The sequence below is a fragment of the Lutra lutra genome, chromosome 8, assembly GCF_902655055.1.
Source record: "Lutra lutra chromosome 8, mLutLut1.2, whole genome shotgun sequence".
Classification (NCBI taxonomy): domain Eukaryota; kingdom Metazoa; phylum Chordata; class Mammalia; order Carnivora; family Mustelidae; genus Lutra; species Lutra lutra.
In genome coordinates this window covers 54480770-54503796 of record NC_062285.1, presented here as the reverse complement: position 1 = coordinate 54503796, position 23027 = coordinate 54480770, and the positions used below count along the sequence as shown (strand labels likewise).

The window sequence follows — 23027 nt, the reverse complement described above, 5'->3', positions numbered from 1 at the left end:
GGAAAGAAACTGTGAAAAATAGACATTTCCTATGCATCAAGCCACCTGGTTCCAGGTTGGGTTTGGAAAGAGTAGGGAAGGACACAAATTCCAGCTCTGGTCAGTGGGGGCACCGGGCCGGGTTTATTGCACTTGCAACATAGTTTAAATAAGTCCCGGATGTCCGGAGCTGAACGGGGGCGGGTTGGGCAGGGAGAAAGGGGCAGCGTCAGTGCAGCTAGTGGGCAGAACCCAAATCCTGCAGGCCCAGGACAGTGGGCTCCCCTTTTTCTGGGGGACTGTGAGAGCCTGTGCCTGGCCAGTCTGAGGTTCCAGATCTGTTACCATCATGGCCCCTTCAGGGTTCTGGGTGATTCCTGACTTTTCCCAAGTCAGAGGTGGATTGGGCCTCCAGGCCCAGGTCTGGAACAGGCTCAAATGTAATCCTGGATCTGCCTGGTTAGGTTACCAACGTCTGAGTCTGGGTCCCAGATCAACCCCAGGCCCCAGGTTCAATCTGGCCCCATTAGAGTTCTGAGTTCTCTTGGAGCTGGTTCTGAGCCAGCATGATCCTTGTTTGGGATCTGTCCTGAGCTGGGCCTGGGGCACCATCCACAGTTAGTGTTCTTGCTGGCCCACCAGGGTGGGGGCTGTCCAGAGCTTCCAAGTCTCACTCCCCAGATTCCAGGTTCTTAGCTGGGGGTTTCCTGTGATCTCTGGCAAGACTGAGGATAAATCTTTGCAGTCTGGAGCTGGACAGGAAGTCCTGGTGGCACATCTGGCCCAGAGAACTGGGATCGGATTCCCCAGGGCTGGTTCCAAGTTGTTTTCAGGAAACGTTCTCCAAAATGCAAAGGCTACAGGGAGGCTGGGGCCTCTATCCCTGGATCTGAGTTCCCCCATCCATGAGGAGGGCATGTGTAAACGAGGGTCCTTCACAGTGCATGGGGGGAGGGGATCCCCAGCTCATCACCTCCCGGCTCTGGCCCTTCAAGTATGTCTCTAGGCTGGGGAGAGGAGGTTCTCCCTGGCCCTCAGCACCTTCAGGAAGTGCCCAGCCCCCTCCCAGTCAGTAGACTGAGGGTGGGGGGGACTGGGCCTTGAGGATTGGGAGTCTGGGACTGGGAGGAGTCAGGCATCAGAGGTGGCCGGTGGCTTGAGTTGAGCTTTTTCCATGGCGGTGCCATATGGGAGGGAGCGTTTGAAGAATCCGAGCTAGTGAGGGAGTAAGGAGGGAGAGTTTAGATATTCAAGCTTCCATTTCTCCCCAGAGCTAATCCCAAGAGGAAATGAAGAGGATTCTAGCACTTCCAGTCTCCCCATTTTGCAAAACTGGACTAAATCCTGGCTGCTAAGGCTACCTCTACAATAGGTCCAATGGGCCAGGAGGGCTAAAGCCAGGATTGCTTTTGGTATAAGGGATTCTTTCATCAGCGCTGTAAAACTGCCCCCAGTTAGGCTAGGGATAGCAAACAGGTTTGATTCAAGTTCTACGTTTGAATGCTTAGTAGTGGCTGCCTCTTGAGAAGGATTCTGAGGCCACTTACAGGGTCTGGCCAATTAGTGATGGCTGCCATTAGCTTTTGGGGGAAGGGATGGCACAAATGCCACAATTTGCCATGGCATTGATTTTGCAAGTCTAGGCAAACTTAACAGCTCGAGTCAAGAGACTCCTTCTAAGCTGGGGGCTGTGGAAGGATCCTAGGGGCAGGATAAGGATAGTGCGAGTGTGGCTAGGGCGGGGATGGGGTTGTGGGGGGTACGTGGCTGGAGAACTGATCTGGAGATAGATGCTTGGGACTATGTTGGGTTCAGGGCAGAACCTGATGAGGGAGTGGCCAAGTCACAGGTAGGACATGGCTGACCTTATAGAGGATATAGATGAGCAGCCCCAGGAGCAGGAGGCCAACGAGAATGGCTAGGATAATGATCCACAGTGGGACGCCATGGCTGCCTTCTGCCTTGGTCCACTGCACGGCCGTGGCCACCTAGGAAGCAAGTCAGGAGAAGTCACTAGAAAGCCATTAGTTCTCCCCAACCTACACTTGGCTCCCACTTGCGATCAGATCCAGCTCACCTCTCACCTCCCAGGTTGGGCTACCCAGGTTGGGCTAACAGAATTCTGAACTTCAAAATTTAAATTCCCAAGATGTGCATTATTGTCTCTTACTTTTGGGTCTTCACACCTGCTAATTTCCTTTCCCTAGAGAATATACATTTCCTAACCAATCAGCCTGGTAGTTCCTAGTTATTTTTCAGGTCTCAGCTGAAACATCACTTCTTCCAGGCAGCCTTTCCTGACCCTGCAACACTGAGTTTATGTCCTTTAAGGGGCACCTGGATGGCTCAGGCATTAGGCGTCTGTCTGCCTTTAGCTCAAGTCATGATCCCAGGATCGAGCCCCAGGTCAGGCTCCCTGCTCACTGGGAAGCCTCCTTCTCCCTCTCCCACTCCCCCGCTTGTGCTCCCTCTCTCGCTGTCTCTGTCAAATTAATAAATAAAATCTTTAGGGACGCCTGGGTGGCTCAGTTGGTTAAGCAGCTGCCTTCGGCTCAGGTCATGATCCCGGCGTCCTGGGATCGAGTCCCACATCGGGCTCCTTGCTTGGCAGGGAACCTGCTTCTCCCTCTGCCTCTGCCTGCCACTCTGTCTGCCTGTGCTCACTCTCGCTTCTCTCTCTATGACAAATAAATAAATAAAATCTTAAAAAAAAAAAAATCTTAAAAAAAAAAAAGTGTCCCTCTGATGTGTTCCCATAAATATCCTGGTGCTTGTCACACTGTGTTCTCATTGCCTTATAGCCTGTGAACTCCGAGAGTGAAGAGACTGTTCATCTTGCTTATTGTTATATCCCCAGGACCCAGCACAGACCCTGGTACATAGGAATGCTCAATACATATTTTTTACAAATAACAAGGCCAGCCCCCACCCGTGTCCCAGTCCTAGTGCTGGGTCCCGTACTCTGAGCCTTCCTTGGCTCAGACCTCTGGCCCAGGTTCACCTGAAGTTCCTTTTGGGGAAGCTGCTGAGGCAGGATCCGGTAGGGCATCTTCAGGGCTTCATACACAGCATCACACTGCAGGCTAAAAGGCTGGTGTTCCCGCTGTGGGTGGGGAAGAGGTGCTCAGGGCTGCCCCACTGGGATCTAGAGGACAGAGGGCTCCCCGCAATCTGGCTCAGGTCGTGATCTTTCCCTGTTCTGGACTTACTCTCTCCTGAATATCTGTGTTCCTTATGTAAGATAACAAATGTGTAACTAAATAATGTATAATTAGATAGCTACATGTTTAATACAATTTTTTTTTGAGTCATTAATGTGGGTCAAGCATCTAGGACACTGCCTGGCCAGCAGCGTTTGCTCAATAAATGACTGCTCTTTACTATTCCTATATCTGCTCGCCTCTCCACTGTGAATTCATCTTCCATCTCTCTTTTGCTGGTCTCCCTCCAGTTCTCCCTCCTCCCAAAGGTCCTGGAGAGGGAGGCTGTCATTCCCAGAATGGCCACTAGGTGGCACAAAGGACACAGCCTGGCCTAAACAAGGGTGAGGAAGGGGAGCTAGACTGTCTGGGTCACATTCACCCAAGGAGGTGGCTGGGGCAGTAGGGAAAGGGAGAGTATGATCAGGCTGGCCTGAAGGTCAGGGTGGAGGTAAGGCTCCCTCACTTGCAGGAAGGTCTTGGCCCAGACTCGGAAATGCAGTTGCAGACTTCGGCTCTCTTGCCGGTGCAGTGGCCCAAGCTCACAATGCAACCTGAAACACTCCACCTCGGGGCATTTCTGGGAAGAAAGGAGAGACTTGAACCCTGAATTCTGCCCTTCTGGTGGCTCTGAGAACCCAAGTCCCAGTATGACTTACCAGGATCTGAGGTCCTGGGGAGGCTGGGCTCCGTCCTGAAGCTTCCCGTCTTTGTAAGTGGTGGTGCTCTGAACCTTCTGGATCCAACTGGAAAAAGGAAGAGACTGTTAGCTGCCTTTCCCACCTCATCACAGCATCCAAGTCAGCCAGCACGGGGTTCCAGAGCAGCTTCAACCTGTTCTCTCTCTCTTTTTTCTAAAGATTTTATTGATTTATTTGACACAGAGAGAGCACAAGCAGGGGGACTGACTCAGAGGGACAGGGAGAAGCAGGCTCCCTGCTACGCAGGCAGCCTGATGTGGGGCTCTGGGGCTCGATCCCAGGAGCCAGGGATCATGACCTAAGCTGAAGGCAAATGCTTAACCAAGAGCCACCCAGGTGCCCCTCCCCTTTCAATTTTAATTGTCTCTTATTCTCTACTAAAATGTAAGCTCCATGAGAGAGGGGACCTTTTTTGTTTTGTTCAGTGAGATATTTCCTGAGCCTATAACAGTGTTAGCATAGATACTCATTTACTTAAATGTTGCCAATGAGTAAATAAACTTTAAACCAGGCATAAGGGCCCAGGGGAACAGGTCTGAAGACAGCTTCCCAGAGAAGATGGGACAGAGATGGACCCTAGAAGCATGGAAGGGCAAGAATTAAGGGAAGGATATTTCAGGCAGTGTATGAAAAAGAGTCTTTTCCCCCTTCCACAGCCTTGAGGTGTCTGTGCTATTTTGCCCCTCTTACAGTCCTAGCTTTAGGGACAATCTTTTGGCTTTTCCTGACCTCCAGTGACCTTCCCCAACCTCCCCAGCCCTAGTCCCTCCTCCCATGCCAGTCTCCAGGCCTCTCACCTCCAGGTTCTGTGGGTTGGGGGAGTGACTGGTGGTGCAGTTGGCAAGGCCTGTCACCCGGGTCATGTAGAGAAGCTGCTGACCTTCCAGAGTCCAGGGACAGCTGAGCTCCAGCATGCCCCGGCTAATGGAGCTGGGGCCGTGGTTGATGAGCTGAGGAGAGGGGAACACAACCACCCTAAGAAGGAGGTGAGGACTTCTGTCCTCCTGAGACCCCTGGGTCATCATGGCCCACTGTCCCCTGCTGCATGTCTCCTATCTTAGAAGTGAAGGAGGCAGTCAGTAGGCAAAGAGGAAATTCTCTCTAGTCCCTCCACTCCCAGCAGCCTGCCCTGAACCCAGCCCCTGGCCCCTACCATTCCTCACCTCATAGACGTGGTGGACAGCAGGGCCCACATCTCCTTCCTCCTGAGGCTGGTCTCGGGGATGCCAGTCACTCACCGGGAACAGCACTGCCTCAGGTTTGGAGACACTAAGGAGGAGGGTGGTTCAGAGGACCGCGGAAAGAATCCTAGATGCATCCTTTCCTAGAAGCATCTCCCCTTCCAGAAAGGCCACATTTTGCCTGGGCGCTTACCCATTAAGGGAGACCTGGGCATGAGCCTCTACTGAGAGTGGGAAGGAAACCACTTCGCTCTGTGAGTTGTTGAGATTCTTGCTGCGGGATGGAGGAGAGACTGAGGCAGTGCTGGAGCCCAGCGAGGGGGATGCCCCCCCTGCACCAGGCTCCACCCCACCCAGCCCCTCACCCCCTACTCCCTACCTGAGAATCTGGAAGTCAAACTGGATGGTTTTTTTGGTGTCCCGGAGGTGAGGGACTGTGAACCGAAGGCCCCCCCAGATCTGTGGGGCAAGGAAGGAGGACAGGGAGCCTGTTAGAGTGGGCATTTGTCTCACCCCAATTCCAGCCCCCTTCCCTATTCCACAGCTGTCTCTGGACAGGCTGGTCACTGCCCTCTCAGATCCTTCCTCCTCTGCCAGACTTACGCTGGCTCCTGCCTTCATGGGGTTGCCCAGGTCACACACCAGCAGGCGGCTCTGGTTCACAGCAGAATAGTCACAGCTCAGGCTGGAGAAGTTCTGGAGGTGGGTGGGTATGGGTAAGGTTCTGATGCCCCTCTGGCAGGTCCCCTCCCAAGCCGAACCTGAGAGGCCCCTCTCACCCCTGGGTTTCTGACGAGTCCAGAGTACTCAGCCTCTGGAGGGGCTATGACCCGAAGCTCGGCCTCATAGGCACCACCCTCACCCACGTTCTGGGCATGGAAAGTCAGGTTCAGGGAGTTCTTGTCACCCAGGTACACATGGTTCTGCTCCCTGGAGGGGAAACACAGGGTAAAGGACACTGGGAAATGAATCCCCAAACCAGGACAATGAACCATAATAATAATGTAATAATAATAGGTGCCATTTCCTGAGTTCCAACTCTATGGCCAGCACTAGTCCAGATGCTTGATTTTTTTTTAATTTTTAATTTTTAAATATTTTATTTGTTTACTTGTCAGAGAAGGAGAGCAAGTGTGCACACAAGCAGGGGGAGCAGCAGGCAGTGGGGAAGCAGACTCCCTGCCGAGCAGGGAGCCCGAGGGAGGACTCAATCCCAGGACCCTGGGATCATGACCTGAGCCGAAGGGAGACGCTTAACTGACTGAGCCACCCAGGCGTCCCCTAGCCAGATGTTTTATGTAGATTATTTCACACAGTCCTTCCAAAAAGGTAGAGAAATGGATGCTATCATTCCCACTCCACAGACAAAGAAGCTGAAGCGCACAGAAGTTGAGTAACTTCTTAAGGTTGCACAGCTTGCTAGTATGTCCCTATTCTGTATTTTCAGGTGCCAGGTGATTCCAAACTCCAACATGTCCTACTATGAGATCTTGGCATCTGGAATCCCCCAGCCTGATGTTGGCCTTCACTTACCCAAACACTTCCAGCTGTAGGTCCGGCACACAGATGTTGTCTTCTCCACAGTCCAGCAAGATTTGAGCCTGAGGACCAGGATAGCCTTGAGAGGGGGAGTTTAGACTTCCTCCTGAACTGAAGGCTCCCCCCGCCACGGCCCTGCCCTGGGTGCCCAGGGCAATCTCTTCCTGGGTCTCCTCTCTCCCCGCTCTCCTCACCTTGTCCTCTATGCGGCTCTTGCTCTGGTAATGTAAGACTGGCCGGAGGCCATGGGTGTCCACAGGGGCTTGGGGGTCCAGGGAGAAGTTGAGAGCAATATGAATTGGGGAGAGCTTGTCTCGGAACTCTGACTCATTCTGTGGGGTGGGGGAGAGAATTCACTGTGTCAGGGAACACTGGGGACTTGATGGCCCTGCTCCTCAGCCTCTCACATCTCTTTGTCCACTCAGGGCCCTCAAGAATCCAGGTGTCTGGGCGCCTGAGTGGCTCAGTGGGTTGAACGACTGCCTTCAGCTCAGGTCATGATCCAGGACTTCCAGGATCGAGTCCCGCATCGGGCTCCCAGCTCCTTGGGGAGTCTGCTTCTCCCTCTGACCTTCTCCTCTCTCATGCTCTCTCTCACACTCATTCTCTCTCAAATAAATAAATAAAATCTTAAAAAAAAAAAAAAAAAGAATCCAGGTGTCCAAATCTGACCATTCTCTTTCCTTCCGAGGCCCCAACAGCCTGGTTCCCAGTTCCTCAGACAGAAGGGCCCCTTCCTCAGCCCCCAAAGTCCCAAGCCTCTCACTGGAATTTCCCAATCTCTTTTATTTCAAGAGGGACCCCAGTTCTATGGGACACCCCCTCCAACCATGCCAGTCTGTTCTCTGCCCTTGGGGCAGTACCCTGAGGTAGATCTTCATCTCTCTGCAGTCTTCCCGAGCCCCATTCTGGATGAGCAGGGTCTGGCTCAGGGTTGCCTGTCTGGAGGCCAGGAAGAGTGCCCGCCGTACTCCCCCCTTCTGCTTCTGCCAGTCCAGCTGGAGCTCCACTGTGAAGCCTGCAGCCAGGAACATATGTTCAGGAGAATCTGTCTCTCCCCCTTAACCTATTCAGAGAGAAGGGAGGTGCCAAAGTCCCCAGTCCCTCCATCCCCCATCCCAAGGCCTAAGAGATTCAGGCAGTCTCCCTCACCAATGGAGTCAGGAACGTGTTTCCCAGAAGCATTGAGGCAGAAGCTAAGGTTGATGCTGGAAGAAAATCAAGAGGAAAGCTGGTGTATCCAAGGAACAGGCATCCTATTCTCCACCTACCTCCCAGACCCAGACAGACACCCGCATTTGTCCCCTTCCCCAGACCTGGTTTCTCTGCACACTCCCAGGCACAGACTGAGGTATTTCAGACCCATTCCCTGTCATCTCCTGGGCCCCAGCTCACCAAGCCACAGGGTTCCCCTCCAAGCTGCAGCTGCGCTCCTCTGGGTTGAACATGGCAGGGAAGATGGTGAGGGAGGCACTAGTAGAGACAATGGGGCGGCCCCTGCCAAGAGTGGATATGGGGCCAATAGAACTAAGACTTCTCTGGAATCCAGGTGCAGGAAGCTGATGCACAAGCCCCAGGAAGCCAGTGTCCTTTGCGCACTTTTCCAACCTCAGCCCTACCAAGAAATTCCCCAGTTCCCACTTTTCCCACGCTGCCCCCCCTAGAATTCATACCTGTACACCACAGCCTTGTCCACACCGAAGGACCCCACAATCAGATCTGCAAGAAGTCAAGAAAGGACCCCTTACAGCAGGCCCCAAAGTCAAGAAAGGACCCCTTACAGCAGGCCCCAAATCAACATCTTTCCTTCCTAACCCTCTTCTAGGTCATTGCTCAAAGGAGGCCCAAAGGAGGGGACAGCGGCACCTGGTGGCATTATTCTAGAACTGTACCCAGGACGCCAGGAATGTGCAGAGAAGCGGGGAGGGGATCTGTGATCTGGAGAATTCTAAGGTGAACAAGGCCTCAGCCACTGCTCACCAGGGTATCCGTTGCCATCCAGGTCTCGGCCTCCTCGAAGCGCAGAGCCAAAGAAGTCTGGTGTGTGGCGACCTGGCCACAGGGGAAGCAGAACCTGGGATGGCTTAGAGCCCAACCCTCCTGCTCCCCCAGGGAATATGAACACCACTCCCTGCTGGGTCTCTCCACCAAAGGGAGCTCCAATGGCTACATCTGCAAGACACACAACACACACAAGTCAGGAGGCTGGGAATCCAGGAGTCTGAATCTCTACCACTGGAGCCCAGAACCCAGGATCATTCTTCCCCATCCGTTCTTCCCAGATCTTGAATCTCTTCAAGTTTCAAAACCCAGACATGGGGATTAAAGTTTACACAACCTCCCTGAGGAGGGATCTGGGTATCTTAGCTGACAGCCACAGTCTCCCCAGATTCCTTCTGACTCAGGCCCCAGACTCCTCCTCAGCTCCTGGGGCCCATGGCACTTACCATTGTAGCCATCCTGGTCCAGGTCCCCCAGGGGGGTCAAGGAGCTGCCAAACCGGCCAAACTCATCATGACCCGTGAGGGTGAGGGAGGGTGTGGGCTCCATGCCAGCTGGGTGCTGCAGGTAGACATAGACCCTGCCCACCTCCTGAGGCCTCCCGTCAGCAGTCCGCTCCATGAGCAGAGGCGCCCCCACCAACAAGTCATCCAGCCTGAGGACGGGGGGGAAACCGAGGTGTCCTGAGACCCCGCCTGCCACCATCCCTCCAGCCCCACTGCCAGGAAATCCCAGGCATCCTGGATCCCAGGCTCCCTCTTCCCAAAGCAAGAAAACTTGAGGTCTTTAGCCCTCTGCTCTCTCCTGGCTCCCAGGCATGGGGAAGGCAGGCACTGGGTTGGGGGCGGGGGGAGATCCAGAGAAAAACCCTCCTTGTGTTTTTCTGTCTCACTCCCACTCTTCAATCATGGATCTGGGGAGGGCATGGCACTGTGCCCCTTTCCCACCACTTACCCATCCCCATTGATGTCTGTGGCTGCCACTGCATAGCCGAAATAGGAGGCCATCTGAGGTGGGGGTTGACAAAGGGGCAGCTTTGGGTCAGAACTAGAGGGTCACTCCACAGGATCAACAGGAACTGTGGAGGGGTAGGTCAGAGACTCCAGGGAGCCTGAGAAGTTGGGCTGAGCTTATTAGGTTGGGGCTGGGACTTCGCTGGAAGAAGGCCAAGATGGGTTGTGAGTGGGGGGTGTCCTCACCTGTTCCCCTGAGAAGTTGTAGAAGGATCGGATGTCTGAGCCATTAAGGATGGTGACCTGGAGAGGACGAGATACACCCATTGGTCTTGGACTCCCAGACCATCCCCCGGGTGGAGGACAAACGGGCACGGGATTCCCTGGGGAGAGGCATTTGTGGGAGACACAGACCACTCATCTCCTAACTCCCTCCAGACTTTGCTTTCATGTTCCCATCTCTATGCCAAGTAGCTGCATTACATGGCAACTTCACTAGTTTTCTCCGTATCACTGGTTAACAACTGATGGATTTCATATTTGTCCGTGTCCATCTATACCCACTAGAATGTATGATCAGCGAGGGCGGGAGCTCCGGTTTGGTCTTTGCTTTCTCCCCAGAGCCTGAAGTAGTGCTTGGTGAGCAGCAGACAACAATCATCAGCTGAATGCTGAATGCATGCTGAGACCTAGTCATTCTTCATCCCCCAGCCCTCCCAAACCACAACACTCCTGGCTCCCCTCTGTCCCCCCTTCGCGACTGGCCCTTGACTCCTCGCCCTCTTCCCCACTCTTGCTGCTGTTACTCTGGGGTGAGTCCTCTCCCAGGACTGCTGGATGGTCCCTGGCTCTGTCCCTGCCTCTCTGTACCCTGCCTCCATCACAGCAGAGGGACTGACAGTCCTGGAGCGGATCCAGGAGGGACACGTATGCTTGGAAATCCACAGTGATTCCCTGCAGCCACTGCCCCAGTTCTCAGCTTCTTGGCTGGTCCTCTGAGGCTCTGGGGAATCTGGCCCCAAACTATCTGTTTTTCCTCAACCTTTCTTTATTCTCCTTATCCTCAATCAGCCCACGAATGCTACAATGGCCTGACTTTCTTTTCCTTTTCTTCCATGCTTTTCATGCTCCTGTCCCAGATGCCCTCTAGCCTCATCTCCACGGATCCTTCATAGAACCTTCTCTGATCTGCTCCTGCCCTAAAAAAGGTTACTCCTTCCCCTAAACTGCTATATCCTCTTAACCGCTTTTCTGAAATTTATCACAGTGCAGAAAGAAGGCTGACTTTGGGGCACCTGGGTGGTTCAGTTGGTTAAGAGTCTGTCTTTGGCTCAGGTCATGATCCCAGGGTCCTGGCATCAAGCCCCACATCGGGCGCCCTGCTCAGTGGAAAGTCTGCTTCTCCCTCTCCTTCTTATAATAACCCTGCTTGTGCTCTCTCTCTCTCGCTCTCAAATAAATAAATAAAATCTTTTTAAAAAATTTTAAAAAGTAACCTTAAAAAAAAAAAGAAAAAGAAAAAAAGCAGGCTGACTTGGAATAAGACAGCTCTGGTTTTAAATCTCTCTCTGACCACCTACTAACTGGGTGATCTTAAATCACTTGCCTGGTCTCAGAGCCTCAGCTTTCTCATGTGGAAAATGTGCCCGGTATCATCTAGTCCCATTAGCTTGCTGTGAGGAGTGGGCAGAGCCTGCGGCACCGACGTGCTCGGGAATAGTTTCTGTCCCTGGACCCGGGTCCTATCTCACATTCTCAACTAGAACCATCTTATGAGATGGGGTACAGTGTCTTATTCATCTTCTCATCTCTTACCTTGCCTTAATAAACATTGTTAATTGGATGAACTCCTGGGGCATTCTTATCTATGTCCTTTTTAAAGCACTTGTCATGGTCTAATAATAACAGCTACCAGTTGTACACTGCCTAAGAGTTCACTAAGTCCTTTCACTGGCATTATCTCATTTCATCCTTACAAGAGCCTTGTGAGGTCAGAACTATTATTATCCCATTATACAGAGAAGAATGAGGCTCAGAGAGGCTAAGTAGGTTTAAGGATTTTATGGAATGAAGTGGGGTATGAATAAATAACAGAATGATTCATCCAGAGTAAGCATCAGTCTCTGAACCCAGGGCTGCCTCCAGAGCCCCGGTTCTGATCCACTTTTTGAACCCTCACAAACTGCGGTGCATGGTTTTTTGTGATTAGCCAGGGGAGGGGAAGGGAAGGGACTGAGGGAAGGAGGGATGGTCAAGCTGCGTCTTACATAACCATAGGTGAGGTTCCCTTTGGGCACGCCAGCAACAAAGTCTGCAAAGAGATGAGAAAGTTGTGCGCTAAGGGTGGAGAAAGGGGAATCAGACCAGAATGGGGTCTCATTCCTGTGGCCCCTCGTCCTGGGTCTCCTCCATCTGTCCCCCAACCTGGGGACACACTCACCTTCTGTGTTGTCACCACTGAATTCACCCACAGCCACAGAGTATCCTGGGGGACAGGGAGAGTGGGTATTAGTATTCCTGTGGGGACCCCTCTGCTGTGGCCCACCCTCCAGCTCCTCCCCCACCCCTATTGGGCCTTCATACACAGAGTGCCCACAAGTATGACAGCGGGCTGCCGATGCCTGATTGGGAGAAGAAGCGGGGGAGTCGGGGCAAAAGCGCCTGAGGTTCTCCCCCTCTAGTTCCTTCCCCAGCTGCTCGCTCACCCAGGTAGCTATCATCATAGATGGAACTGGCCTGGCGGGTCTGCAGCTGCCCCTGCACCAGGTTGATCAGGTACTCAGGGTAATAGGATTCTGCAATCTGTTCCTGGGTGGCAGACAGGATCTGGCCTGGGGAAGGGGACAAAAGGTTGGATGCACAGAGGAGGAGGTCGGGGGGGCAGTGGGAGACGGCGGGGTGGCATTGCAGAAGTCTGGTTCAGGGAAGGAAAGCTTATGGAGGGTGGTGGAAAAGGATATACACATCTTAAGAAAGAAGAGAAAGAGGACAGGGGCAGAGAAGAGGGAGGGATGGTGACCTCAGGCGGGAGGAGAGATGAGAGGCCGTGTGCTGGGGATGAAGGGACAGCAGAGGAAGGACTTACCTTGCCAGAAATAGCTCCCTGGTCCACCCAGGACCACACGCCCGGTCTGTAGGAGAAGAAGAGGAGTCCACATCTAGTCCTGACTCCTGGGTGACACCACGCACAGCCACTTCCCTCCCAGGCCACCCTCTCACCTTGGTGAACTCAGCACTGAAGCCGCCTTGGCAGTAACCCTGTCCCGCGACCCAGCTGAAATCTGCGAGGGGGAGAAGGCAGTGGGAAGGAGCCCAGCACAGATGGGTCTCGCAGGAAAGAGAGAGCTTGGGGAGGGATGGAGGTGGGGGCACCAGAGAAAGGCCCTCCCTGAACTTGACCGTGGTCGGAAAGGCTAACTGGGGACTCATGGGGAAAAGACACACATGGGATTCATGTCCTCTCTTGCCCTACCTGAGCGGCAAGGTGCATACTCCAGAATGCGGGTGAAATTGTCTGTGGAGAGGTAGCAGGTGCCTACGGGATCACTCAGCGGCTCTTTCTCTGTGCGCCAGCTATACAGGGGGGCACAGGCCTGACGGGGCCCGAGAGCAGGTTAGTCCGAAGGGGCTCTCCTCTCTCCCTCAGGCCTGTGCTCCACTATAGTCAACAGCCACCCATCTCCTATCACCACACTGCTGGGGCTGTGGGCTCTCACCAAGATGGAGGAGCCATGAGCTCGAACTGTCGCTCCGAACCACTGCAAGGACTTGTACTCCACAGGCTCCTCTACCTCTGGGCTGGACACCAATGACTCCAGGATCCGAGAGCCTTGGAGAAGTGAGAAAAGGCAGTCAGGCTGGACTGTGGATGGCTGAGACCTCGAGTGGCCTCCACCCTCAGTCTGGGAGCACCCAGGTGTTTGCAAACCCCAAGCCCATGACTCCCTGGGAGGAGTGGGGAAGGGTCTTTATTTTTAAAAAAATTTTTTAAAGATTTTATTTATTTATTTGACACAGAGAGACACAGTGAGAGAGGGAACACAAGCAGGGGGAGTGGGAGAGGGATTAGCAGGCTTCCCGCAGAGCAGGGAGCCCATCGGGGCTAGATCCCAAGACCCTGGGATCATGACAAGAGCCGAAGGCAGCCGCTTAATGACTGAGCCACCCAGGGATCCTGGGAAGGGTCTTTAGAGTCTGCTTTGTGCAGCCTCACTCACCCCTTCCCCAGACACAAGTGCACACACATGTGCATGCACCCAGAACCTAGGCTTTCTGGAGTTGACTTCCCCTTGTCCCCGTGCCTCCTCACTGGGCTGGGACAGGGATGCCTGTCCCAGGGAAGGTGGGAAGGTGAAGGCAGGAGGGTGGTGGGGAAGAAAGGCTATTTCCCTTGAGAGTAGTCCTCTGGCTCCACTTCTCTGTGGCTGGATCTGAGTCTCTAATGACACCTTGTTCCATCCCCTTTCTTATCTGGGTCTCTGCCCCCTTACATCTCTTTCTCGCTCCCTTCATCTGTCTGTCTCTCCAAGTGTTATCTCTGGCCTTTAGAGGACAGTTTTTTTCTTTCTTCTGATTCTCATCTGTCTTTCAGATTAAAAAAAAAAAAAAAAAGTTTGTTTCATGATTTTCTCCCTGCCCTCGCCATTGTCTCCATCTTTTTATCTCTCCTCTTTTTGTCCCTCACCCCAGTCTTTATCTGTGGAGCCAGACTATTCAAGTTCCCGCCCCTGTTCCACCCTGTACTAGCTGCGTGATCTTGGACAAGTTACTTAACCTCCGTTTCCTCATCTATGAAGTGGGGATAATACCTCACCCCCGGGTTGAAAGGATCAAGCAAGTTGAGGTATGCCGCTTGCAGGCAGCAGCGAGCAAGTGCTCTGAAAGTGTCAGCTGTTATTCCTGCCCTTCTCCCCGCAGTCTCCCTCGGTCTCGCTCCCACCCACCTCTGCATCTACTCCAGATCCGGAGCTCCTTGAGGGCGGTAGTCTCATCGCGTTCCGGTCCCCGCAGCCCCGGCACAGTGCCCGGCATGCACTGTCACTTAGTCAGTGCTTAGTCGGATGGACTGAAAAGTCTGTGTGGCTCTCCCTGTCTTTGTCTGTGTTGCTGCCCCTGCCTCCCAGAGTTGTGGGTGATTCAGGGGAAATGAGAGCCACATGTTTCTGAATCACACCCGCCCTCCTAGGGCTGGGCTAGACTGGGAACGTGGTATGAGTGCCACGGGGAGCCGCCACTCCCCGGAGCTGGAGCGCCCGCGCGCGGGGACGGCACGTGGCCACAGACCAGGACAGGCTCCGCCCCCTTGCTCCCGGCGCCGCTCGACCCGCCCCCCAGCCGCAGCCCCACCCCCGGGCCCTCTCCGAGCTTCCCGCCTACCCAAAGGGGTTACCTTTACTGTCAAATTCAATGGGCGAGCAGTGTACGGGGCCCGCACCCCAGGGACAGAGGTAGACGGCACCGCCCTGCAGCACTCCCGGCTGGCTGGTGTTAGCCTTGGGCGCTCCCACCAGCACGCTGACCCTGCGGAGGGGAAAGGAGAGGCGGTTCAGAGGGACTCCTCGCTCTCCTCCAGTCTCCCCAGGCCTCTGGGCCAGGGGCTGGCTGGGGGTGGGGTAGATGCCCCCTGCGTTGTATTTATATCTCAGAAGATGCCACAGATGCCAGAGGCACAGGCTGGAGTCAGGTGGTCCCCATGTGCCGCTGTCACTAACACAACCACCCTCCTCCACCACCTTCCCTTGTTATTAGAGAGAGGAGGAACCAAGAGTCAGTTCTGGGAAGAGAACAGGGGCCAGAGGGCCTGGACCCCAGCTTCCCTGTAGACCTGCCAGGATTGGACACGTAGTCCCTGGAGCCCCCTGGAGACGACCTTAGAGGGTCCTCTCACCTAGCCTCTACCCTCTCGTCCCAAGCCAAGGCCCAGGCCAAAGCCCTTCTCTGGGCTGAGATCCAGGCATTGAGACCCAGGCATCAGGGCTGCCTAGCCTTGGGGTGTGTAGGAGGAAAATGTGAGTCTTGGAAATTGGTCAGTAGAAGTGGAGAGAGGATCTTGGAGGATGGTGAAGACAGATTCCCTTGGGTCTGGGCCTGCCTTCCCCTAGACTCTGGGGTAGACCTCCCCATCTTGGCTAGGTTTCCGCTCAGCCCCTGAACACCCTTCCCAACACCATCCCTAGGAGTCTGAATTCAGATCTTGCTCTGCTGGGTCTTGCTTCTGAACATGGTGCTTCGAGACAATGAGGAGAAACCTGCCCTTGCTGGGGGGGTCCTATGTAATGGTGTGGTCATGGTTAAGGTCCCGGGCAATCTTTCCTGTCTTTGGCTCTGCCTCTACCACAGTCTTTGAGGGCCCTTGGCTCCAAGTCCTCTGTGTAGCCATCAGCCTCGTTGGTTTTCTCCTCCAGGGTCTCCCACAATGGCTGCATCTGACAGCCTTGGGCAACTGGACCCAGGACCTGGGCCAGTGTCCCTGTCAGCTTAGCCTCTCTTCTCCTTCCCTATCTGCTCTGGCTACTGCTTCTCTGTCTCTGTCCCTTCGCCCCTGTGACTATTGCCTTCTTTGTTTCGTTTTTTTTTTAATCCTCTGTCTCTCTCTCTCACATCTCTCACTCTTGGATCTCTCTCGGATCTTCTCCATCTCTCCTGGTTTCTGGCCCCTTTCAGTTCACAGCACCATCTCTTCCCTGCTGTTTGGCTATGTTCCCTAGTCCTCCTTAGCCGGGAGAGCCCAAGTGGGTAAGTATGGTAGATACCCCAAAAGCTAGGGGTGTCTTCCAAGAGGACCAGGTGGGGCGAGGGTGACAGGGGTGGGGTTCAAGGGGGATAGGGGTGGGTATACCAAGGCAGCGGGGCCACGGGACTGAAGTGGGGAGTGTGGAGTAGGCAGTGGGGGGGTGCTGAGGATGAGAACAGAGGAGGGAGAAGGCAGGGTCCAGAAGAATAGAAGGGGGGCCAGGGAGGGAGAGTTCCTGGAGTGAAGGGGGGTGGGGTGTGAGCCCTGGTTACCCTGGGGACAGGAAATGTTTACTGCCTGTGGCTTCCTGTCTGTTTCCAACCTCTCACTTCTCCGTTTGTCTCCCACCCGCCAGGCCCCACCCCTCTCACTCAGGCATTACATCCAGCTGGGGGGTGGGAGCTGGCCTCTTGGAAGGCAAAGGGACCCAGTATGTGAGACTGGCAGTGGGGCTGGGGGTGGTGCGCAGAGGTTGCACTGCCCCGGGCCTGGGTGAGGAGAGAGGGGTACAAGCTTCCCTTAGCAGGCACAGCCCCAAAGAATAGCTGTGGTACAGGAGGCAGTGAAAAGAGCACTGGACTAGGAGTCATGAGTTCCGGGTCTAGCACCAGCTCAGTGCGGACTTGGGCACTTCCCTTTCTCTCTCTCTCTCTCTCCCCCTCCTGGTGAAGAGGTTGAGCAGTTTACCTGAGTCTCCTGGAGCTCTGCTATTCCATTCCCAGGAGAGCACAGGGTGGCAGCCAAAAGACCTGTTCCCGCTCCCAGTTTTCCAAGACTCCCTGCTCTTGAGGAGGAACTGAGCCTGAGTGCTCCTAGGATGCCTGGAGTCTGGCAGGGATGGAAGGTGAGAGAGGCCTTCCAAAGCCTGTGAAGCCCACAGGCTCATGGGCTGGGGGGCGTCTATGTTGTGGCTGTTGGAGAGTTCAGGAGATCTGGCATGCAGGCAAGAGACACAGACGCAGACCCCAACCCGTGACTTACACCTGCGGGGCCAGAGGCCCTTGCATCCCAATAAATAGCTCCCTTCCCCATGTGCCAAGCAAAGTGCCCGATATCAGGGCAGCCCTGTCACATAGCTAATCCTGGAGGCCCCACTCCTAGTTCTTGCTTCCTAAATCCTGCAGCAGTTGTGCCCTCTTAGGGGTCCATGAAGGTAACAAAGAAGGGTCCTTGGGCTATTTTCAATATTTCAGAAAGCCTAGTGGAAATCATGCATTCACCTGATAAGGTGGCTGGACTAATAAAAACCACAAGCGTATTTGCTTTTGGCCAAAATTCTATCAACATTTGGGGCAGCTGGTTATCGCGTATTGGTCAGAAGCTCTGATTGGCAGCTAGAGCTGTCTGCTTGTTCTAACTTCTAGTTGATAAAAAACAGGGAAAAGGGAATTAATTATGCCTTACTAAATGCACTGTGGCAGATAAACTCTTCTAAAATGTAGAGTTCACGGAAGAAATAATTGCCATGATTTCTTCTGAAGCCTCAGCTCCCCAAAATTCGACAGTTGGCTTGTGGAGACACAGGCTACCACAGCTGCGAGGAGCCACAGATAGCAACCACTGGTTTGAAGACTGTCCCACAGGTGCCTCACACCGGCCACATGGAGTCTGGGGAGGCTAGTTTGGTCCTGACAGTCCTCCCACCTTCTTTTAGAGAGCAACCTCTTTTCTCTGTTTTATATAGAGTCCCCTGGTAAGATACTGTTTGCGTTTAAACAGAAATAAAGGAAATAAAGAAAAAGCTTTAATTAAATTGCTGACCTAGTCCCATGTTCTCATTTTACAGATGGGAAAACTAAGTCCCAGAGAGGTTAAGTAAGATGTCCAAGGCCAATCAGAATCCTTCCTGACAAGAGGACCAGAAGCTAGGAATCCAACTTCCTAGACCAGCTTTCTGGTCTACCCTGTTGCCAACAAATCAATCCCCTTCTCTCCCCTCTACTATCTCCCCAGCCAGGCTTCTGATTAACCAAGTTCCTGTTCAATACATGGTTACTGTTTGACTCTGTTGGCCTGGCAAGGCAGGGGGTGGGGAGTAGCGAGTGGACCAGGGCCCAGCTCCGGCAGGTCCCACAACCAAAAGGGCCAGGCCAGAGGAGGACATCTAGATCCCTCAGCAAATTCCCAAGAGATATGCCGGGCTGGCTGGTAAGGAAGAGTTGCCTCTCCTTGTGGCAGTGCTGGTACCAGAAGAGAAGAGGGAGCTGGGCTAAGAAGTCTGGGCACCTTTCCAGCTTGTGACCTGGGCCAAGTCCCTTCTCTCCAAGCTCTGGATTCCCTCCCCACCTAAAATGATGGGTTGCCCTTGAATGGTCCCTAAGCCAATTTCTATGATTCCTGAAGTTTCCGTTTATATGTATATAAAACAGCACAATAGTGTTTCCTATATCTAATGCAAGGATTCTTGTTAACAATCCAATGGAAAAATTGATAGGACAGTGCTAAGGAATGTGAAGGACCATTATTACTATCACTACTATAAACAAATACTAGAAGCAAGTAAGAAATGGGGGAAAAGTTAGACAAAGAACCAGGTGCTATCCAGAGAGGAGAAAACCAGAAATAGAAAACAGCTACCCTAGAAAAATCATGCCTCCCATGTCTGGTGCCCCTCTATGGACCATGTGCTTTTTCTATCTCTTGTCTCAGTCCTCAGAGCAGCCTCAATCATGAGGTGTCTGATTTTCATGAAACACAAAGCAAAACTAACTCTCTCTGGGTCACACAAAGAGCAAGTGTTGGGTCCAGGATGCACCCCCAGCGCTGTCTGACTCAAAGTTTGTCCCTTTCTTACCACGTAACCTCTCTTGAGCTCACCCTGCCCTCTGAGGCTGTCTCAGTGTCCCTGTGAAAGCCACTGCAGTGACAAGAACACTGAGGCCTGCCCTCTTCAGTGATGGCCCCATGTCTGGGAAGCTGTCTGTCCCCTGTGGGCAGGAGGGGGTTGAAGGCCCAGCTGCGGTGGGAGGGAGGTCACTGGGGAGGTGGAATGTTCAGAGTCCTACTCTAAGGGTGTATTGTAAGAGAAAATGAGAGGGGAGGAGTGCAAGCTGGACACCTGGGTTCTCTGGGGAGGAGAGATGAGCAGAGGGGGAGGAGAAGGGATGAGAAGGCTGCTGGGTCCTGGTTTAGAGGACAGCTTTAGGGACTGTAGGATTAGCCCAGGGGTCAGACACCTAGGGAACGGGAGGGTGTGAGAGCCCAGATGTTTTAAAGGAGACTTTTAAAACGGAGATGACACTTTGCTAGGTGGGGGTGGGGTGGGGTGGCCTAATGAGGAAGGTTAGGAGCCAGACCACTGGATTTACCCTGATGGGGGAAAGATCCCATAACCTCCCTGCCTCCCTCTTCTCTACTCCATTAGGGTTGTGGTAAGCAGTTTGAGGGGGCCTAGGGGAGGCCAGGCCTGGCAGAGGCTCCAGGCCAGGGTGATGCAATGGGGTTTGGGCAGGAGGCCAGGGGGGTGGGGTGGGGGTTGGGTGGGGACCTTGAATAGTGCAGAACCAACAGCTGGGGCCTAACTATCTTTCTTTTTTCCCACTCCAGACAAAGGAGAAATTTGCCCCCCCTCCGAATTAGCTAGATTAACTCCTTTTCTCCAAAAACTAAAGAAAATGAATAGAGCTAAGTTAACTGTATCGTGTATAAAACTAGCTCACCCCTGACAGAGGTCCTATCAAACCTGGAGACACTAGCGGTTGGGGTGGTGGTGGTAGTCAGGACCCATGGAAAGCTCAGAGCCCACAGACAGAAGAGAAGGAGGATTTCCCAGTTACTGTGGAGGATCTGGAATCTGGCAGCTGGGACTCCCTGCCTTGGCCCAGGAGCAGCTACCTTCTCCTCTTGCTTCCCAACCCCCCACATTTAAACAAACACCCTTGTTCCAATGTTGCCTCAGCTCTAACTCCAGCTTTCCCAAGTCTGTGGGCTCCCCATTATCCAGGCACTCAGGGTCCAGTCTGCTTGTCACCCTGCTGAGCTGGGAATGAGGACCCTCCTTTGAGACTTCCCCAGTCCTTGATGTCCTATGTTATGACGCCCTTGGGCCCAGCGAGCCCATGTCTCCTCAGCTTCCGACCCCAGCCCTGGAGTCCGGTCTTAGTTCAGCTCCAGCCGACAAGCTACAGGAAATCGGCATTTCTCTTCCTCCCAAGAGCTAGAGGAAGAGGGAAACCGCCCACCCCCCTTCACGCGCGCACACACACCCCTCCCGACACATCCGAGCACCCGCCCTTGGCCAAGCCCGCCTCAGCGCCGGCGCCCCCAGGGCCAGGGTCCCGGGACTCTCCCCAAGTTCCCGGGTCCTCTCGTCCGAACGGAGATTGGAGGTGGAAGGCGGAGTAGAAGCCCGAGGAGAAAGGGGAGGGAGCCGCCATCCCCCTCCCGGGTCTTTCCCAGTCTGAGCGGAGCGGGGGAGGGGAGGATGAGGCTGGTCCCCATTTAACCTCCGGACCCCCTCACTTCCCGACTCCCCTCTTGCTACACACAGCTCATTCTGCTTTAGCCTGTCTTCCCTCCGCACAATGGCCCTCAGGGGTCCCGAGGTCCCCCAGCGCTCCAAAAAGCCCCTCCCGGCCTCCGCGCCCCCTCTCCGCCAGCATCCGCCTGGGTCCCGGCAGCTCACAGATCTCAGCCAGAGACCCGCTGCTCTTGGTTCGCGCGTCCTCCTTTCCCTTGGCCCCAAGACCCGTGCCCAGACCTCAACAGCTTCCAGCTTCGTGTCCTCTCCCCACCCCACACAGGTCTCCCCACTGATCTCAAACCCTAGGCGCCCAGCTCCGCGCCGGCCACTGTCCCCTCCCTACTCCCGCGTGGGCCCCCAACTCTAGCGTGGGCCCCCAACTCCAGCCCTAGTCCTTCCAAACTCCGCCTCTCAAACTCCAGCCTCGGTCCCCTCTATACTCCAGCCGCGCCCCCAGTCTCCAGCCCTCCACCCCCCACCCCCCATCCCGCCGCCAGCCCTCCTCACTCACCCGTCTGTTCCCGGCCGGTAAAACTCCACCGAGAAGCCGAAGAAGGAGCCTGGGGGCCCAGCGAGCACTGCTGGGGCCTCCGCGTCTAAATTGAAGCCCCCGACCCTGGGTGGTGGCTGCAGCAGCAGCAGCAGCGGCGGCAGCAACAGCAGCAGCAGCGGGGGTCGGCGCCGGGGCCCCCAGCGCAGCTGCCCGGCGTGGAGAGGGAACCCTGGTGCACGGCTCCCCATAGCGCCCGCTCTTCCCTGTCCTGGGGCCACCGACCCGGAGCCGCTTCCTAAACCTCCCAGAGGCGAATGACTCAACGCGGGGAGGAGTTTGCCAAACTCCCGGCTGAGCCCTCGCCCCGCCTGCCGGGGGGCGGGTGGGGGGGCATTCCTGGGTCCTTGGAACGCTGAGCCCGCGCCCCCCACCCCGAAGGGGCGTGGGGGGGGCCGCACCTCTCCACTCCCCTCTCCCTAGCCCCAGCTGGAGGCTGGTTGTCTGGACTGGGTCAGACTGGGCGGGTTTGGGCTCTTCCCCCTCCTTCTCTCTGCTTTCCCCTCCTTCCTCCCCCTCCTTTCCAGATGTACAACGTAAACGCTCGGAAAAGGAGTCGGAAAAAGGGAGCGGAGAATTTCCTAATGAGGAAAGGAATCACCTCTGGAGGGAGGACGCAGCCCGTATATGTGTGTGGGGGTCTCCCTCATTCCTTCAGAAAGGAGACTTTGGGGTCTAAAGAGATAGGAGACACCCCTGGCATCTAGCCAACTGGGATTCCCCCTTGCCTTCTGCGGCCACTGGGTGCTTGGGATCTGGCCAGCTGGATTTGGGACTCAGGAGTTGAGGTACGGGCCACTCCCAGGCAGCCTGATCTGATGGAGGACCTGCCCCTGGGTGGTCACCAGGTGAATTCTGCTCCAGGTCACCCCTTTCTTGGTGGAAGGGTATGGAAACCTCTGTTGAGACCCTCCCTAGAATCTTGCAGTTGACCTCTAAGAGCCTAGGAGTGCTTGGGAGGGGGAGGTACTTGGGACCCTCAGTGTCTTCTTGATCAAATTGGCTTGATTCCTACAAACCTGAAGAATTGTAAAGTCGGCTAGGGTGGTGGGACTGGTGGTGGTGTCTTGCAGAGGGGCCCAAACTTTAGGTTCTGGAGCTGGAGCCCAGGACCCCACTATCCCCTGATCCCCTGTGGATGTAGAGGAAAGGACTCTTCAGCAGGGGAAGGCAGTGACCCCCAGCCCACCCCTTCCCCCAGCCCTGGCTCTGTGGGATGAGATCACCTTTCAGGATTCTAGTCTTTATCTTAGTCTGGGGGAGGGGGACCAAGGGGCCTAGATTCTCTCCTAACCTTTCTTTCCCTGCCCCCTTCCGGCCTTTTTCCTCCAGGACTTCTCCCCTTCCAGAATAATAATCCCGCAAATCAAACCCTGCCCCTTCTCTTCCCCAGGCCCCTGCCCCACTCTGCCGGGGGTCTCAGAATGAAGTGCCCCAAATCAGTGCTTTTTCTTTCCACACAGTCTCCTCCTCATTCTGCTACTCTACTTCCTGTCCCAAATCATCCAGCTGTTTTTTTAAAAGCCCCTCTCCAGAGCCAGCTGTGGCCCAAGGGAGAGGTCAGCTGGTCAGACTGTGGGGTGACGTGGGCGCCCATCCCACTCTCACATCTGTAGGTCCTGAGGCTTTCTTAGGGGGGGAAACCAAGTAATCTCTGGGTCAGAATCTAAGTGCACCCCTGCTGCAAAGGTAACCTCTAGGGGATACTGCTCAAGCCAAGGGCTGAGA

General features: G+C 54.6%; 1 protein-coding gene across 1 annotated transcript; it reads right to left on the bottom strand.

The window, feature by feature from the left end:
• Window positions 1–95: 95 nt before the first annotated feature.
• On the bottom strand, window positions 96–21710 carry ITGA5 (integrin subunit alpha 5). The gene is made up of 30 exons (XM_047740858.1): window positions 21261–21710; window positions 14944–15074; window positions 13271–13383; window positions 13027–13147; window positions 12774–12835; window positions 12640–12685; window positions 12260–12385; window positions 11995–12039; window positions 11822–11865; window positions 9801–9857; window positions 9556–9608; window positions 9048–9256; window positions 8581–8772; window positions 8274–8319; window positions 7996–8097; window positions 7753–7808; window positions 7464–7618; window positions 6795–6932; window positions 6595–6662; window positions 5841–5991; window positions 5665–5757; window positions 5441–5520; window positions 5255–5335; window positions 5044–5149; window positions 4678–4830; window positions 3839–3925; window positions 3646–3759; window positions 2981–3082; window positions 1845–1967; window positions 96–1194 (listed from the first exon to the last, which is right to left on the bottom strand). Exons 1-30 carry the CDS (start codon window positions 21488–21490, stop codon window positions 1111–1113), a joined length of 3168 nt encoding a protein of 1055 aa, XP_047596814.1. The 5' UTR covers window positions 21491–21710; the 3' UTR covers window positions 96–1110.
• Window positions 21711–23027: the final 1317 nt, after the last annotated feature.